Source organism: Opisthorchis viverrini (assembly GCF_000715545.1).
Source record: "Opisthorchis viverrini unplaced genomic scaffold opera_v5_140, whole genome shotgun sequence".
NCBI lineage: Eukaryota > Metazoa > Platyhelminthes > Trematoda > Opisthorchiida > Opisthorchiidae > Opisthorchis > Opisthorchis viverrini.
This window is the reverse complement of record NW_008751796.1, coordinates 470,610-484,658: the sequence shown is the minus strand read 5'-3', so window position 1 is coordinate 484,658 and position 14,049 is coordinate 470,610. Positions and strand designations below refer to the sequence as shown.

The 14,049-nt window shown below is 43.3% G+C and overlaps 1 protein-coding gene across 1 annotated transcript in view; it reads left to right on the top strand.

Annotated features, from left to right (window-relative positions):
* The window catches only part of T265_14083 (hypothetical protein), a gene marked incomplete at both ends in the record, with an annotated part of 73,942 nt that extends 60,579 nt beyond the window's left edge, over positions 1 to 13,363 (top strand). The window contains one exon of the mRNA XM_009171955.1: positions 13,071 to 13,363. Within this exon, the coding sequence (XP_009170219.1) occupies positions 13,071 to 13,363 (293 nt within the window). The remainder of the gene's footprint in view (positions 1 to 13,070) is intronic.
* Positions 13,364 to 14,049: the final 686 nt, after the last annotated feature.

The window sequence follows — 14,049 nt, the reverse complement described above, 5'->3', positions numbered from 1 at the left end:
CTTCTCTGGTAGAAAAATTCATTACTTCGAAATAACCTTGCAATTGTATCGATTTCTTCTTGGTCGGAGGACGGAACCTATGCGAGACCGTTTGGTTCGACCAAGGACTCTAGTGGTCAAATTATTTGCGTCACTGGAATTCGTACTTAGTTGGTTCTATTCAGGCAGCAAAAATCTGTCGACGAAAGTCAACCTTCCAGGGCCGAATAAAACTCGCTTAAATAGCCAGAGTAAATTGGCTGTACGATGCATGTGACCCCGAGTTTTGGTTAACCGGTTTTCGGAGCACTTATTTTAAAAGGCGATTGCAGGCGTCACGAGTAGCTCCTCTTTTAGTATGAAGTTTTGGTGGCGGTGACATTACGGATGACATGCAAGACTTTTAAAATAGACCGGATTTTTTGAAGTTCCCTGGCCGCAGCGAATAAAGTGGAGATTTATTCAAAAGCGATCAATAATTAGTTTGCACCTTATTGCGGGAAAGAATTGCTTGTCGCTCATTTAGCCCTTTCAGCTGGTGGGATTTAATTAAATAGTTTAATTTAATAATTTAATTTAATTTAATACAACTTGAAAAGTCAAATATACTCTCGAGAGATATACTCACTTGCAAATCAATTTGGACTTCACGAGGGACTCAACAGGATCTCTCGTTTATGATGTTCTCCAGCTAAATGTGCTGCACACAGGCCGCCTCATGATTCAGCTGGCACGATATTCGAGATATCGAAGTATATTTTCATACAGGAAACTAGTCACAAGGTAGCTGAAAACTCTTCAACAGCCCACGGCCTGTTTCGCCCTTCTTGGGGCTCATCAGGTAGGCGCGGTCCCCGAGTTCCCGTCAACCTTATGTCCTGCTTCAACTCAAATTGGAGTGTCTTCGAGAAATACACTCATTTGCAAATCGATTTGGTTTTCACGAGAGACTCAACTGAATCTTTCTTTTATGCTGAGCCCCAAGAAGGGCGAAACCGGTCGTCGTGGGCTGTCGGGGAGTTTTCAACAATCTTGTGAGTAGTTTCCTTTGTGAAAATATACTGCGATATCTCGAATATCGTGCCAGCTGAATCATGAGGCGGCCTGTGTGCAGCACATTCAGTTTTAGACTCTCGTGAAAACCAAACTTATTTGCAAATGAGTGTATTTCTCGAAAAAAAATGCTACTTTTGCGGTCAATCATTCACTGCCTGCACCTTTAGTTGGCTGGTTATGTGTTTACTTTCTTTCTATCCACAAAAAAATTCGGTAGCATCGCGGTGTGATTTCATATTTCTGTGAACAATACTCACTCTCTGTTTGGCGAACCAATTTTGTCGCCAGGTAACGGAAACTTTAGGATGTCCCGAATTATGTGACCATGACCGGCTGACAAGGGCAAGTGCGCAGGCTTACCTGACATTCGAAAGCTGTCGTTAACCTGGGAAAGTTTACAATGTGATCGATACTTACCCAAGCGATTATTTATTAAGTAAGACAATCTCACCAGATCAAAAAGATCTACTTGTCTACTCTCAGGGGTCGGTAGTTCTCAGGTACTGTCTCGAAGGATGACCACTCGACGGCAAAGCATTCGTGACCCAGGGCCCTGATCGATTTTTTCCAGTGTGATTGTAATCGTTCAGATAAGACACAATGTTAGGTCAAATACAGCAGGCGCACAAGCTGAAAAAGTCAAAATACTTTTCTGGATGTATCTGGCATCGACCAGGTGTACATGAGTGCTTAGTATTTGCACAATGGAATTGAATTTTCGAACGTTATGGCGTGCCGCTGACGCACTAAAGCAATCGGGCAACTGGATTGAGAGTACTAGTCCAAACTTATAAGCCTTATTTAGGCCTCCCCGGGGTCTCGGCGATGCGGAGAAATTAGTCCATCAGACTTTGCCGCCAGAGGTATGATTGCTTCAGAGGACAATGAAATTTGATGAGCCGCAAAAATATGAACGTAGATTAGGTAGGTTTTTGGTTTGAGCACATACGCAACAAAATGCAACATTTTGTCGTGCAACGTGATACTCCACTCGTGAAGGTTTTTCAGCTGACAGCATTGCGTGGCACCGTGTACATTCTAATACGTTTGTTTCAATAATTACTCGAGTGTTTTTTTTCGGCCCCTGAACTCATATTGACTTTGTTCCCGCAGTAATAACCATGTTGTTTTAGGGACTAAACCGCAGGTCGATGAAGGAAGCGACAGTGAACCATCTTTTCTTCAAAGAACCTGCATCAGGTGAAGAATCTCAACAAAGGATAAGATTTAGGGGGATGGAATATATTGCACTTTTTAGTGGCCTACGTTATGTGCACACATTTCGCTGGCGTAAGTAAATCACAGATATGCAAGACAGCACACACTTCAGACGTAATAAACACTTCAAAGTTGTAAAAAAAACACCAGATAAAAGTGAATTTTCCATATTGAAGTGGCTAGGACTTGCCAAGCGGTTACCCACGGTCACCCTCTTCTCACTTTGATCCCAGGGGACACTTCGCAAAGAGAACACTTTGGAATCTCCGGGATAAATATCATCGAGGGGAAACCAATTTTGTCTTATAAAAGGTCTTGCTAATTACAGGATGAACCTAGTCGTGTCATGATTTCGTTCTGTGCTGATCCAACGTACAGCTGTATCATTCTTGTCGTAAACATTAGCAGTGCGCATCTCAGAAAGTCCTGAGGAAATTCATGTAGCTACTGAAGGTTGAAATTCCGAGTGACTTGAACCAAAAGACCGAATTCCAATCAAATCAATCAATCCCCCAATATTACTGTCTATTTTAAATCGACCTGTGATTTACGGAAAAAAAGCGGATACAGCTCCCACAGACTTTGGAGCGCAATTCAGTGCAACACCTTCGGAAAAGAACAACGTGTTGTTTGATGTAGTCTGGTTTAGCGTCGCAAAAGACAACGAATTATTTCTGTATTCCCTCTGAAACAAAACTTATTTTTGGTAATCAGGTTTCGCTGTTGGTTGTTTTTTTCTTATTTTTTTTCCAAAGTGTATGTAAACCAAACAAGACTGTCCCGTAAATGTGAGCTTCCATTTGTAATGCCACAGTAGAAAAAACTATTACGAAAATAAAATGAAGGTCAACTTTTGACACTCCAAAATAAACGATACAAGGCAGTCAGTTAAGAATTTCAGGTTATTTTACCACAGATATCGGGGCTGGTAATATCGTCACGGGTGAATTTAGTCCACAGATATGTTTCTCGTGTAACATCAGACTCTGACAGATTTCAAGCCCCGTATATCAAACTAAAGTGATATCACTTAGTCCCAAGGTTCTCCGCGAGATTTGTGTAATTTTGGTCCCTATCAATAAATAATTAAATGAAGTTTTAAGAACAAGTTATCAATCGGTAACAAGTCAAAGTCACTGTAACCCAATTGTCATGAGTTTTCCAGTTGATCGGTCTAAAACAACACATTTTAATTTATTAAATCTGGTAATTTTCCAAAGAGCTAGAGACGCTTTTGGAAACGTCGAACACAGCATACCAATGTACGGGGGTAGAGATGGATGGATTCAACTCGGATAGACAGGCTAATTTGTCAATGTCATGCGAAATGTGATGATGTCTGGACTGGGTGAGAATTCACTTGCTGAAAAAAGGTGTCCATAACACGCACTCTCCACATTCTCAACCAACTCCAACAGAGACAACGAGAGGTAGCCTGTCTGATTAATTCTCCTGTCCCTTCAATCAATCGACACCGGGTGACGTCAAGTTTTCGAGAGTGTTGGTATCGCAGAAAAAAATTGCGGACCACAAACCTTTCTGAGCCGCAAAACCGGCTTTTTGATTTGTTTGGTCAGTTTAAGTCAATGTTGAATGTGCATTGGCCGAGGCAATTCAAAATTGGGTGCAAATACATTCATACTACTGACAAGAAAGTGGTAATACCCAGCGCTATTTTCCATTAGATTTGGGGTTTGTGCAAACACATTAGTTTTTCGTTTGACATCTTGGAACCAACTCACATTTTACTGGGGCGTGATGGGAGGGAGCGAGATGGACCAAGTGGTTAGAGTGCGAATTTACTGACTAGAAGGTCCGTGGTTCGAACCCGGTCTCTGCCTCTCGAATCCCCCTGTCTAAGCTTGGTCGACCTGACAGTAGCCAAGCCCTCGTGTCTCTTTCATGTGGCATGGTAGCTAGACACCAAAAGCGTGCTACAGATGGAAGATTTCTTTATTGAAATTCATTTTGCTGGCAACTGACACCCGCAGACGGATCTGCAAGGCCAGTTTGTTTTCAACAAGGTCCAATATTCTTAACAACAATGATCTCTCCAACCCTTACAATCGGCATGGCAATATCGGCACACTATTGTTTCAGTCTTAAAGCCTAAATCCGCCAGCTCCCGCATCCTTTAATATGTTTAGATTTCAAGGTAGGAGGTTTGGTGTGACGTACCAACGATAAGCTTGTTCTTAGCCCAAAAAAATTTGAAAATTCTTAAATGCTCATACCTGATGCCACGAGCCCCCGAACAAGAAGAATGATCCTGACAGGGACGCGGGGAAGGCTCGCTATCACCGGTAGCACTACAGGATAAGCCTCGCTTATTCGCGCTGCAGCAGACTGACCGGTAAATGGCATGCTTGGGTGTATTCTTGGTTGCAGTTTGTTCTGGATTCACAATGACACAACACAGAACTACTAACTAAACTGGCTGTCTATATGAGTTCCGCTAACACAGGCCGGTCTGTTAGTACAGATTAATAGGATGATAACGGCAGGCAAACCGGATGGATCACATTGGATTCGGACTAGTGTCGCTGAAGTGGTGATCCATAATTTGTTCTTTACAGCCACCAGGAACTGCACTTAACTTCGTCTACCGGGACTAAAAGATATCTTCCAACATGATTCAACCTCAAGATCATCCGTCCTAGGCTATCTACACGTTCGAATCATCATTGAAACCGTGAATAATTGAAAATTTCACTAAAATACATACGTATCAGGGTAAGGTGAACCCTTAACGCAAGGGCTCACCAAAGGGCCATACAGGATTGGGCGAAATGACTCAGTAGTAAGAACGAAAGTTCACTCATCAGAAGGTCCGTGGTTCGAAACCGGCCTCTGCCTTCCCCTGTATATGCTTGGACAGCCTGGTAGTATCCCAGCCCTCGTGCTTCCTTCGGGTGACATGTCAACCAGCCACCGAAAGGGTGTTACAAATAAACCGTTTTTATACGTACTTTCCCAGTCAGCTACATCTTTGTGCGACATTGGTACGGGTGAACAAAGGCTTGAGGGTAGTTGGACACACCAGTCATCAGGTCCCGTATCTAGCAAAGGTCTTCGAAACCTGAATATCCACATCGTGGTGTAGAAAGGAAATCGAAAGATAAAACACCTGTGGTATTGATACATTTCGATTATTCAATTTGCGAAAATGGTTAAATTCATGCGCGCTCGGGTCAGAGCAGATGTTCAAGCAACAGTCAGTCACGAAAAGAGCGAAAGTAGAAGAACTATCGGTGGGTATCCATTTTTGTCCAAAAAATGACTCAGTATCTAGTAACAACTGACGGGAAGCCGACAAAAAACCTAAATGCGATGCACGGGCGTCGCGAAACGCTTTACAGTTGTTATCTGACATTTTCTTGGTGGGGACCACAACCTGGTGGTCGCAGAAAGCGAGTCGTATCGGAGATGACTGGTTTCAACTCGAATGGCAAGGCTACAAGATAAGCAACCCGGTCGGGGAGGATTTAATCTGTTTAGTACGGCTAAAAGTACGTGAACTCGTGCAGCATACGGACACGAGTCTGAGCGAACCTGTTCCACAGGCACGTCAACCATGTACAGACCAGTTCAACGCGTACTGACGGACAGATGCGCATGTCGTAATTCTTGAAAAAATATCAACTAAAGGTATACCCCCACCACCGTGGTGCATCTATCTATTGTGGATAGCGCACTTATTAGTTAAACTTGTGTACCTCGATAAGTTACAAGCCAGGACATGTGACAATCATGGAAGAATGTTCCCCTCTGCACATTCCATAGCCGAGTGGCCGAATTTGAATTACACGCACCAATTTCGAACACTCGCCATGAGGTCCTTATCGTGCACCAACCACGAGAGTGAAACAGTTGACTTTATGAAAATTAAAATTAAAATTTGAATGTGTGTAGAAAATGCTGCAGCAGTTTTCTAGTACTGTTTAATATTTTATTGGTTTTCGGGCCTCAGTGACCCGTTCTGATGAGTATACCACACACAGACGCATTCGGTTGTTTTTTACTCATTGAAGAAACTTTTATAACTCGCTAGTATGGTAGCATTTTTACTCAGTGAAGACGGTAACGTCATATCGGCCTCAGCTAGTTTATTTCGCTGAAAACGAGTAGCCGTCGCGTTTAACCGATGCACAAATCCCCGATAGTTGGAAAGTTACCAGAATAAAGCCGGTTTCTGAAAAAAAATGTTGCTGGTATTCAATCCACTAATGAAATCACCTAATAGGTGGCACGAAGACAGACAGAAATTTCTTTCCCGCAGTGGGTAGAAGATGTATTCGTACCGTATTCCGCAGATACGCACATTTCCGCTTTGAGCATTCTCTTGACGGACATCCCTGAACCTTAGATGAATCTGTTTCAATGCCTTCATGAGTTGGATTTTTTAAGATTGTTCAATGACATTCACTGTTTGAACGTTTTATCACATGGGTTTTTCGATTATTCGGGGAAGGCAAAAGCTTTCCTGAATGCTTCAGCTATCGATACACCCAGTTTGGGACTCCAGATAGCCTTGCCACGTTGAGCTGACTTTTGCCACCTTCAGGCACAGGACCTATCCATGGTCTCAAACTGCGAATCTAGCGTGTTTCACAACCCTAGTCTTCGTGTTTATTGCTCGTATAGCTTTCTGTATTTTCTATCCTCGCTCCGGGCCACCACTACGTTCTAAAGCTAACTATCAGATGCAGTGGAATACGAATCAATATGTTTAATAACTTTGTCATTGAGAATGCACCCTCACCACCGATCTAGTCATTATTTGGCAGCTTATTCTAAGATTAACACCTCGTTCACCCGTTTGATTTCGTACATCATGAACTGTCAACACTCGTTCAAGCTTCAAAGCAATTCTAGCTTCCAGTGATATCACGCCGACTACCCCAGTCCAGGGCTTTCTTATAAGCGATAAGCTTTTGAACCCACAGCCCGCAACTGGACAAATCTACCGGCCCTACTCTAACTGTCAGGCTTCTGGCATCATTCAGCATGACATGAAGTCGATTCACTATTCACTAGGGATAACAAACAGACTAGAGTAATCCAATAGAAACATCGTTCGAGGTTACCTGGAGTTGGAGCGCGAATAGATAATTCCTAAAAGCCGACTGGTCACATTACCAAAGTTCCAAAAACAATTATATGACCAATCAGTGGTGCTGAGAGTTTTTGAGAGCGGGTTACAATTTATTCAGCCGAGGTAACCATGGTAGCCTTCAGAGGCCTAAATATCTACTTGTTCAGGGTGACGGCCTTATCACTAATTGTAGCATAGTGGGTATTTTCCCCTTTAATGAGCTGCTTCTGTTGATTGTTCACAGAAAACAGTCCAGTTTCAGGTAAACTGGCTTGTAAACTTGCCAGCCTATCGTTTTTAGCCTGGGAGTGTTTTCCGACATAAGGACCGGCATTGGAGCGAACATGGATTAAAATTTCGAGCAACGTTGCCTGAATCGCTAATTAAATTGGGATGAGCTCACCTCACCAACAACTCATGTTTTTACCAAGGGATTTTAGACCGGAGCGCCCTTTGTCGAATGTTTTGGATGCCTCGCTAATACAGCTTTCAACACCGGATTTTGTTGTGCTTCCCTGGGTTCCACATATATAACTTACTTGATTTTTTTCTCGTGAGCTTGTCTATCATTTTTCGATAAGTACTGTGCGTCAAAGGATGGCAGATGGAACAGTTATCAGGAAAAGAGCGGTCAAATGTCACCGCAAGATTTTGTAAGCATTCCTACACTGACTGGATTAAACCTCAGTTCACAACTATCAAAGCTCTTCACATTACTATCAATCTATAAGTGGCTCAGAGAAGAATAGTTTCACGTGATGAGTGGAATTTCCATCTGAGAAGTCATCACTCCATGACGCAGTCATTACTTCACTACGTAGGGTGAGTACTGTGATTCAATATGCACGTGCTATATCCTCGCTGACTGATTCAATATGCACGTGCTATATCCTCGCTGATTGAGAGTTAATCACACTGCTGCCCAGCTGCTCGAGGCTGACTCGACAGTCACGGACTCAACAGTCCCTGAAGTGTCTTCGACACTGCCAATCACTTCCAATAAGAGCGCTTCTCTGCAATCCAGGTATTGATTGCTTCTACTGACAGGATGAAAACTCAACTGGAGATTATCATACAAACATGACTGAAACTTCAGTTAGACCTATTTGATGATTCATTCAGTAATTTACGGAGGCCGCAACCTATTGCTGTGTGCAAACGATAGAAGCCCTGCCTGTGATCCGCATAAATGAAGACTGTCCCACAAGTTTCAGGGGAGGTTCCAAGTGCCTCCATTTCAAAAGAACCTCCAAAGGAGATGCATCATTGCAAGTGGAGTAAATGGTGTTCGGAGTTCCTGGAGTTCGACTTACTCACTAAATTCTACTGTACAGATTGTGTGATACCTTCCCGTCTGTCTTTCATATGGGTGCGATAGATATTGATTTTTTAGTGCTGAGTGGTTCAAGATGGTAACCTACACACCATTTATTTCCCGCATATGGTTTCTCGTTCTGAAACACCCGGGACGAAATTTTAGCTGGACCATTTTGGATCCACCAGCAGCTGAGGTTTCAGACGATCACAGTAACAAGTCGGCATCAGTCAGCCAGTACACAAACGATATCACATCTCGAGATCGACTGCTGAATGCTGTCCCGCAAGATCCGAGTGTTGTTCAACTCAAACTCCATCGCAGCATGCACCGAAGTCGAATCCGATGTTGGGTTGGCGTAGGGGTGCCGGGGGAAGATATCCACAGAAGTAAAACATCTGAGCCATCAAGCAACCGTCTCATGTGGAAAAGGATGGAGAAGGAACTAAATATTCTCTGTAAGTTCGATCATTTGCTTCAATAGATCACGTAAACAATCGAGTTTTCGTTCACACTAGATGTTAACTGGTTGAAATGAATTGTTTTCATGATAAATCTAATCGTTCAACGCTTAAATTGAAATAAAATCTGTACGTAGGAATAAGATCACGCACCGAATCTACGGTATAGGATGGGATCAGCCTAAGCTAAGGGTAGATTTTGCAGCTAGCCACCCACAGACACGCACACTGATAACATCATGTGAGTATGATGCATTCTGACAGTTTTGTTGAACTGACAGGCATGAACAAGTTTGTCCATTTGAATATGGACCAGGCCGGCGTCAAACTTATTCTAAATTGCAGTGATATGATCGCGAATTGTACATATCCCGCGACCACCTACAACGTATATATACACCAGGTTTTGAGATTCCCGATAAGGAATTTTGAGTAGCGCGTAGGTTCGACAATCCTGAATATCAAAGGGAAGAGTTGGGTTCATAATTCTACGGTACTATTAACACAAGGGTAAACAAATGTATACAACAAACCTCAGTTGTTCACGTTCGTAGCGTCAACAAGTTCACAGGTCTGTCACTGACCGGCACAGTGCAGTGTCAACGTCCGCACACCAAACAACGGCGAGCGGAATGATGACTCAGTAGCGTGGGTTGCGGTTGTTCCTTCCGACGGTCTCGTGATTCTCAATGGACGTGTGGAGGCCGTTTTTCGAGGTCCGCCAACTGCTTCGATGCTCGGTATATTTCTTCGGGTGCACTTGAACACCTCGTCAAGATGTCATTCACGTTATCTCTCAAGAAACACGTCAGTCAGCCAATACGAACTGCTTGCCACAAGGGCATATTGGCATTGAGCGACTGCGCTCATTGAATCCAGACATGGGTTTTCGCCAGGACAGAATAGTGATTTTTCAGTCACAAAACTCCAAATCTAATTAATCTAGTCTTTTTGGCATTACTCAATTGCAGATACGGTTTGTTCGATCTGTTCTGAGAAGCAGGCAAGCGTTAAATTTAGCTTAGTTGACCTGACAAACATATCGCGGTAGGAAGGATTTGACAGCAAGATGCTGTCTTATTTGAATGGTAGTTGGTAATCGCTTGGTCAACTGTTGAGGTGAAAAAGACTTTTCACGAACGTGTAACATGAGGATGCCTCTGTCTTGGTACGTGAATGGCGCACATTTCAGCCTGGACGGACCACAGTCAGTCTGAACGATGTTCACTAGCAGCTACGGGTGGATGGTGGAAGAATGGCGCACATTTCAGCCTGGACGGACCACGGCTAGTCTGAACGGTGTTCACTAGCAGCTACGGGTTGATGGTTTACGAAATATATGTTAGACGAGTGAGTTCCAATACACAGTGGGTTATTCCCACCAACACGAGATTATGAATTACGTTTCCGCAACAAGAATTACGCACCACAGATGACTTACCACAAAGGTTGCTCGCCACATCAATTACACAGTATAATGTAAGCCGTACTTCGAACTACTCCAGGTTGACTGCCTGGAAGATGATGCAGTAGCTGTTCTCCCCAGGAGGACTCGGCGGTAATTTATTCTATCACGATGAACTGAACGGGGTGTGCGAGACTCAGTTTACGTATATATGATGCTGAAAAAAATGAAATAGTGGAAGAAAATTGTTCACCAAGTTAGGAATTACACAGCTTTGATGTTGTCCTCGATGGGTTAGGCTTGCTCGTTCTCTCTAATCATGTTCTTTCACAACTATTAGTAACAGTTTGTTCATTTCGTCAGTCAGATTCCCCACACAAATATATAGCTATAAATATACTTGTGGATTTATGTTATGGCTTAGACAGAAAACAAACGGTGGTAGTAAAAGTGATGGTCATTAAAACTGACATTTGTTTAATGGCTTGTGGACTCCCAAAACTCTGCAGAACTTCAGAATAACATGGGAACGTTTTCGATCGTTGCAATTTCTGACAAGCGCGCTGTTCCAGGAGATTGATTATTGTGAAATCGTCCAGATTGGATCTTGATAAGCTTCTTTGGCATTACCCAAACAAAACAATGTTCTACAAACGAGAAGTGCAACTCTGACTCACCAAGGCATGTACTTAGTACAAAAAAACTGAAAAATGACCATTGAACTACTGCCTCCAGAACACAGTAGATGTACGAAATACTAATCCTTATTTCACTATATAAACTAGGCTGGAAATTGGTTTTCATGTAGGAAGGTGCGCGTGATGAGTGTCTTATAACTCATGAACGCACGGCCCAATATACTGGATTGGGTAGCAGCCTCTGAGTATACGATATGAATTGACCAGTGGAGCCTAACAGTCAACAGTAGCTGGCTCAGCGTGTTTCAAGATCCGAAATTCCATCAAAACGGACCAAGAAGCCCGGAGTTGGAACAATAATTTGTTCGATGGTGGCCGGGCAGTTTGTTGGTCCGATATCAACCCGGAGTCGAAACTTTCTTCACAAGGCGTTCGGTGCCGGGCCGTGTTTCTCCGTCATTCGGTGTATACAGACTTTCCTCATAGCGACGCACCCTGACCGTAGATGATGAAATGACAAACCCCTTGCCCTTTTTTACAATAACGAACACAACGGAATAACAGACCCTCCATGTTGTGATCATAAAGAGACTTCAGGATTTCTTTGCGCGTTAAACGTCGACAACAATGCTGACCTGTTTTTACGTGTCACTTTATCGTCCTTTCATCTATCTACCTACGAGGCAAGTGGCTAGCAGATCGTCATGCCCCACTTGATTTGTACTTCTTTGTTGAGAACTCGTTTAATTCGGCTCTGTTGCGCACCGCTAAGTGGGACGTGGAGTGTGCGGACAGACCAGTTTACTTCCACTCAATGACGAGACCATTCAGGTTGGTAACAAGTAGCAAACGGGAATGACAATGGCATGAGTGATTTGCGCAATCAGCACACGCAAGTCAACGGTATTCTTGAGATTGTGAAATCTTTCTATACAACGTGCATGATCAATTCCGGTCCTCAGTAGGACAATGGAAGCTATTTCGGAACGTTGGTCGTGAAAAATTAATCAAGTCCGGATATGACCGACTTCATTTGTCTTTTTTTCTGGGAGGGGGAAGGACTTGCACAAAAAACGATCCCTCGATTATGGTCGCTAAAATTGTGGAAAGCTGTTTGGGATAGTACCATTTTCGTGTTCAGTTTTACCGAAGATGGATGTGTGGCTTTCATTTGTCTAATCTATCAGATCAAATCAGCAAGTGCCGCCACGAACGTCAAGATGAGTTGTTATATTTTGGTTTAACAACCGCGATTTCCATATTGAAATGGTTTAAAATAATTTCAGTAAAATTTACGAATGAATTCATGGTCTTTATCTCACATCCTGCGTTCTTTTATTTATCTCTTTGATTCACGACAGTCTGTCAGTGTGGATTGCACTTTGGTAATCTACGTAAGATATGAGGATCACGAGACTGTAAAATAGTTGTTGGCCAGAAAATGTTTTTTATATGAAACCTATTTGATAAATATGGGAAACTTTGATGGTTTTGACAATTTTATGGGAACGGAAATACCGACTGTTAAAGAGCCGCCTGATTTGTTACTTGCAATAAGCGCAGTTTCTAACTGCGATCACGCAACTCGACATAAGTAGATCAGGATCTGTGCTAGGTTAGGTTTGTGAAATCTTCGCTTTCCGACACCTCAGGCGAAAAAATCCAAGCGCAGTGACATCGCCGTATTCGTTTTGTATCAGTGTGAAATCTTGGGTTGAAGTGCCGGAATGCTTCTCCCAGGTGACTAAGTGATAGTATTAATATAACGATCAATAATCTATGTTTGCCCAATGTGATTCGTAGAATATAGAGTCAAGTGTTTCGGTCTGTCTTGTTTGAAGACAGTACGTGTATTGCGCTTTATTCCACGCACCCGTTGTTCTGCACCCCACTATTCAAACAGATGGACCTGCTTTCGAACAAGGTCTGGATAACATAAGGCCGGCCAAACCCGGCCAAACAATCTACCTGGAGTGTACAGTCGACTCAAACCCGCTGGCACACGTAGCCCTCTACCGGATTGGACCTCGTGGGCAGGCAATGTTGAATGAGCTGAGTGATGAGGACGATGAGCCGACCAATCAGTCTAGCGTGAGCCGCTGGCAAAATGTGAATGCGAAACATTCGCAGTACATCGGTGCCCGCGAAATCAGTCCATCCGCACTGGCAAACGCCGTGAAGTCAAAGGGCAGCGAAGTAAGTTATGCCCCCAACCGGAAACAGTGAAGGTCCACCGGTTTATAACTAGAAATTAGCAAGGTGATTTTGATAGGTTAATTTACACCCATGTAAGCTACGAAAAAACTCCCTAAAGCCGGAAAATCTGTTCACCGGGCTGCAGAAAGGTCACATAAGCATGAATGATCCAGTGCCCGTTGAAAACTCGCTCAACACATGACGATCTTTGCCAGTCTGGTCTCACCGGGCTGCAGAAAGGTCACATAAGCATGAATGATCCAGTGCCCGTTGAAAACTCGCTCAACACATGACGTTCTTCGCCAGTCTGGCAAAGAACTGACATCAACCGCCTTATGTAGACCGATCACATTCTGCACACTCTAAGGTGCCAGTAACGCCTAAAGGCAACCAAAATGCTCCAGCTCCAAGAAACTTGAAAACACATCGCTTAACACTACGTTGTCACATTAAAGTCTGCTTTCCGTGGACTCTTTGTCCCTCAGAGACACACGTGCTCCAACATGCTAATCAATAGCCCCAAATGGCTTAACCTGACCAGGTTATCAGGTTTGATTGGAATCAAACGTTTTGGAAGAAATTTATATAGTCTTATCTGAGGCTGCAAACTGACCAATAGGGGGCGCAGAGATACCTGTCACTAAAATGCGTGCAGCCAATCAGTATTAGGAAGACCAAAGCCCAAC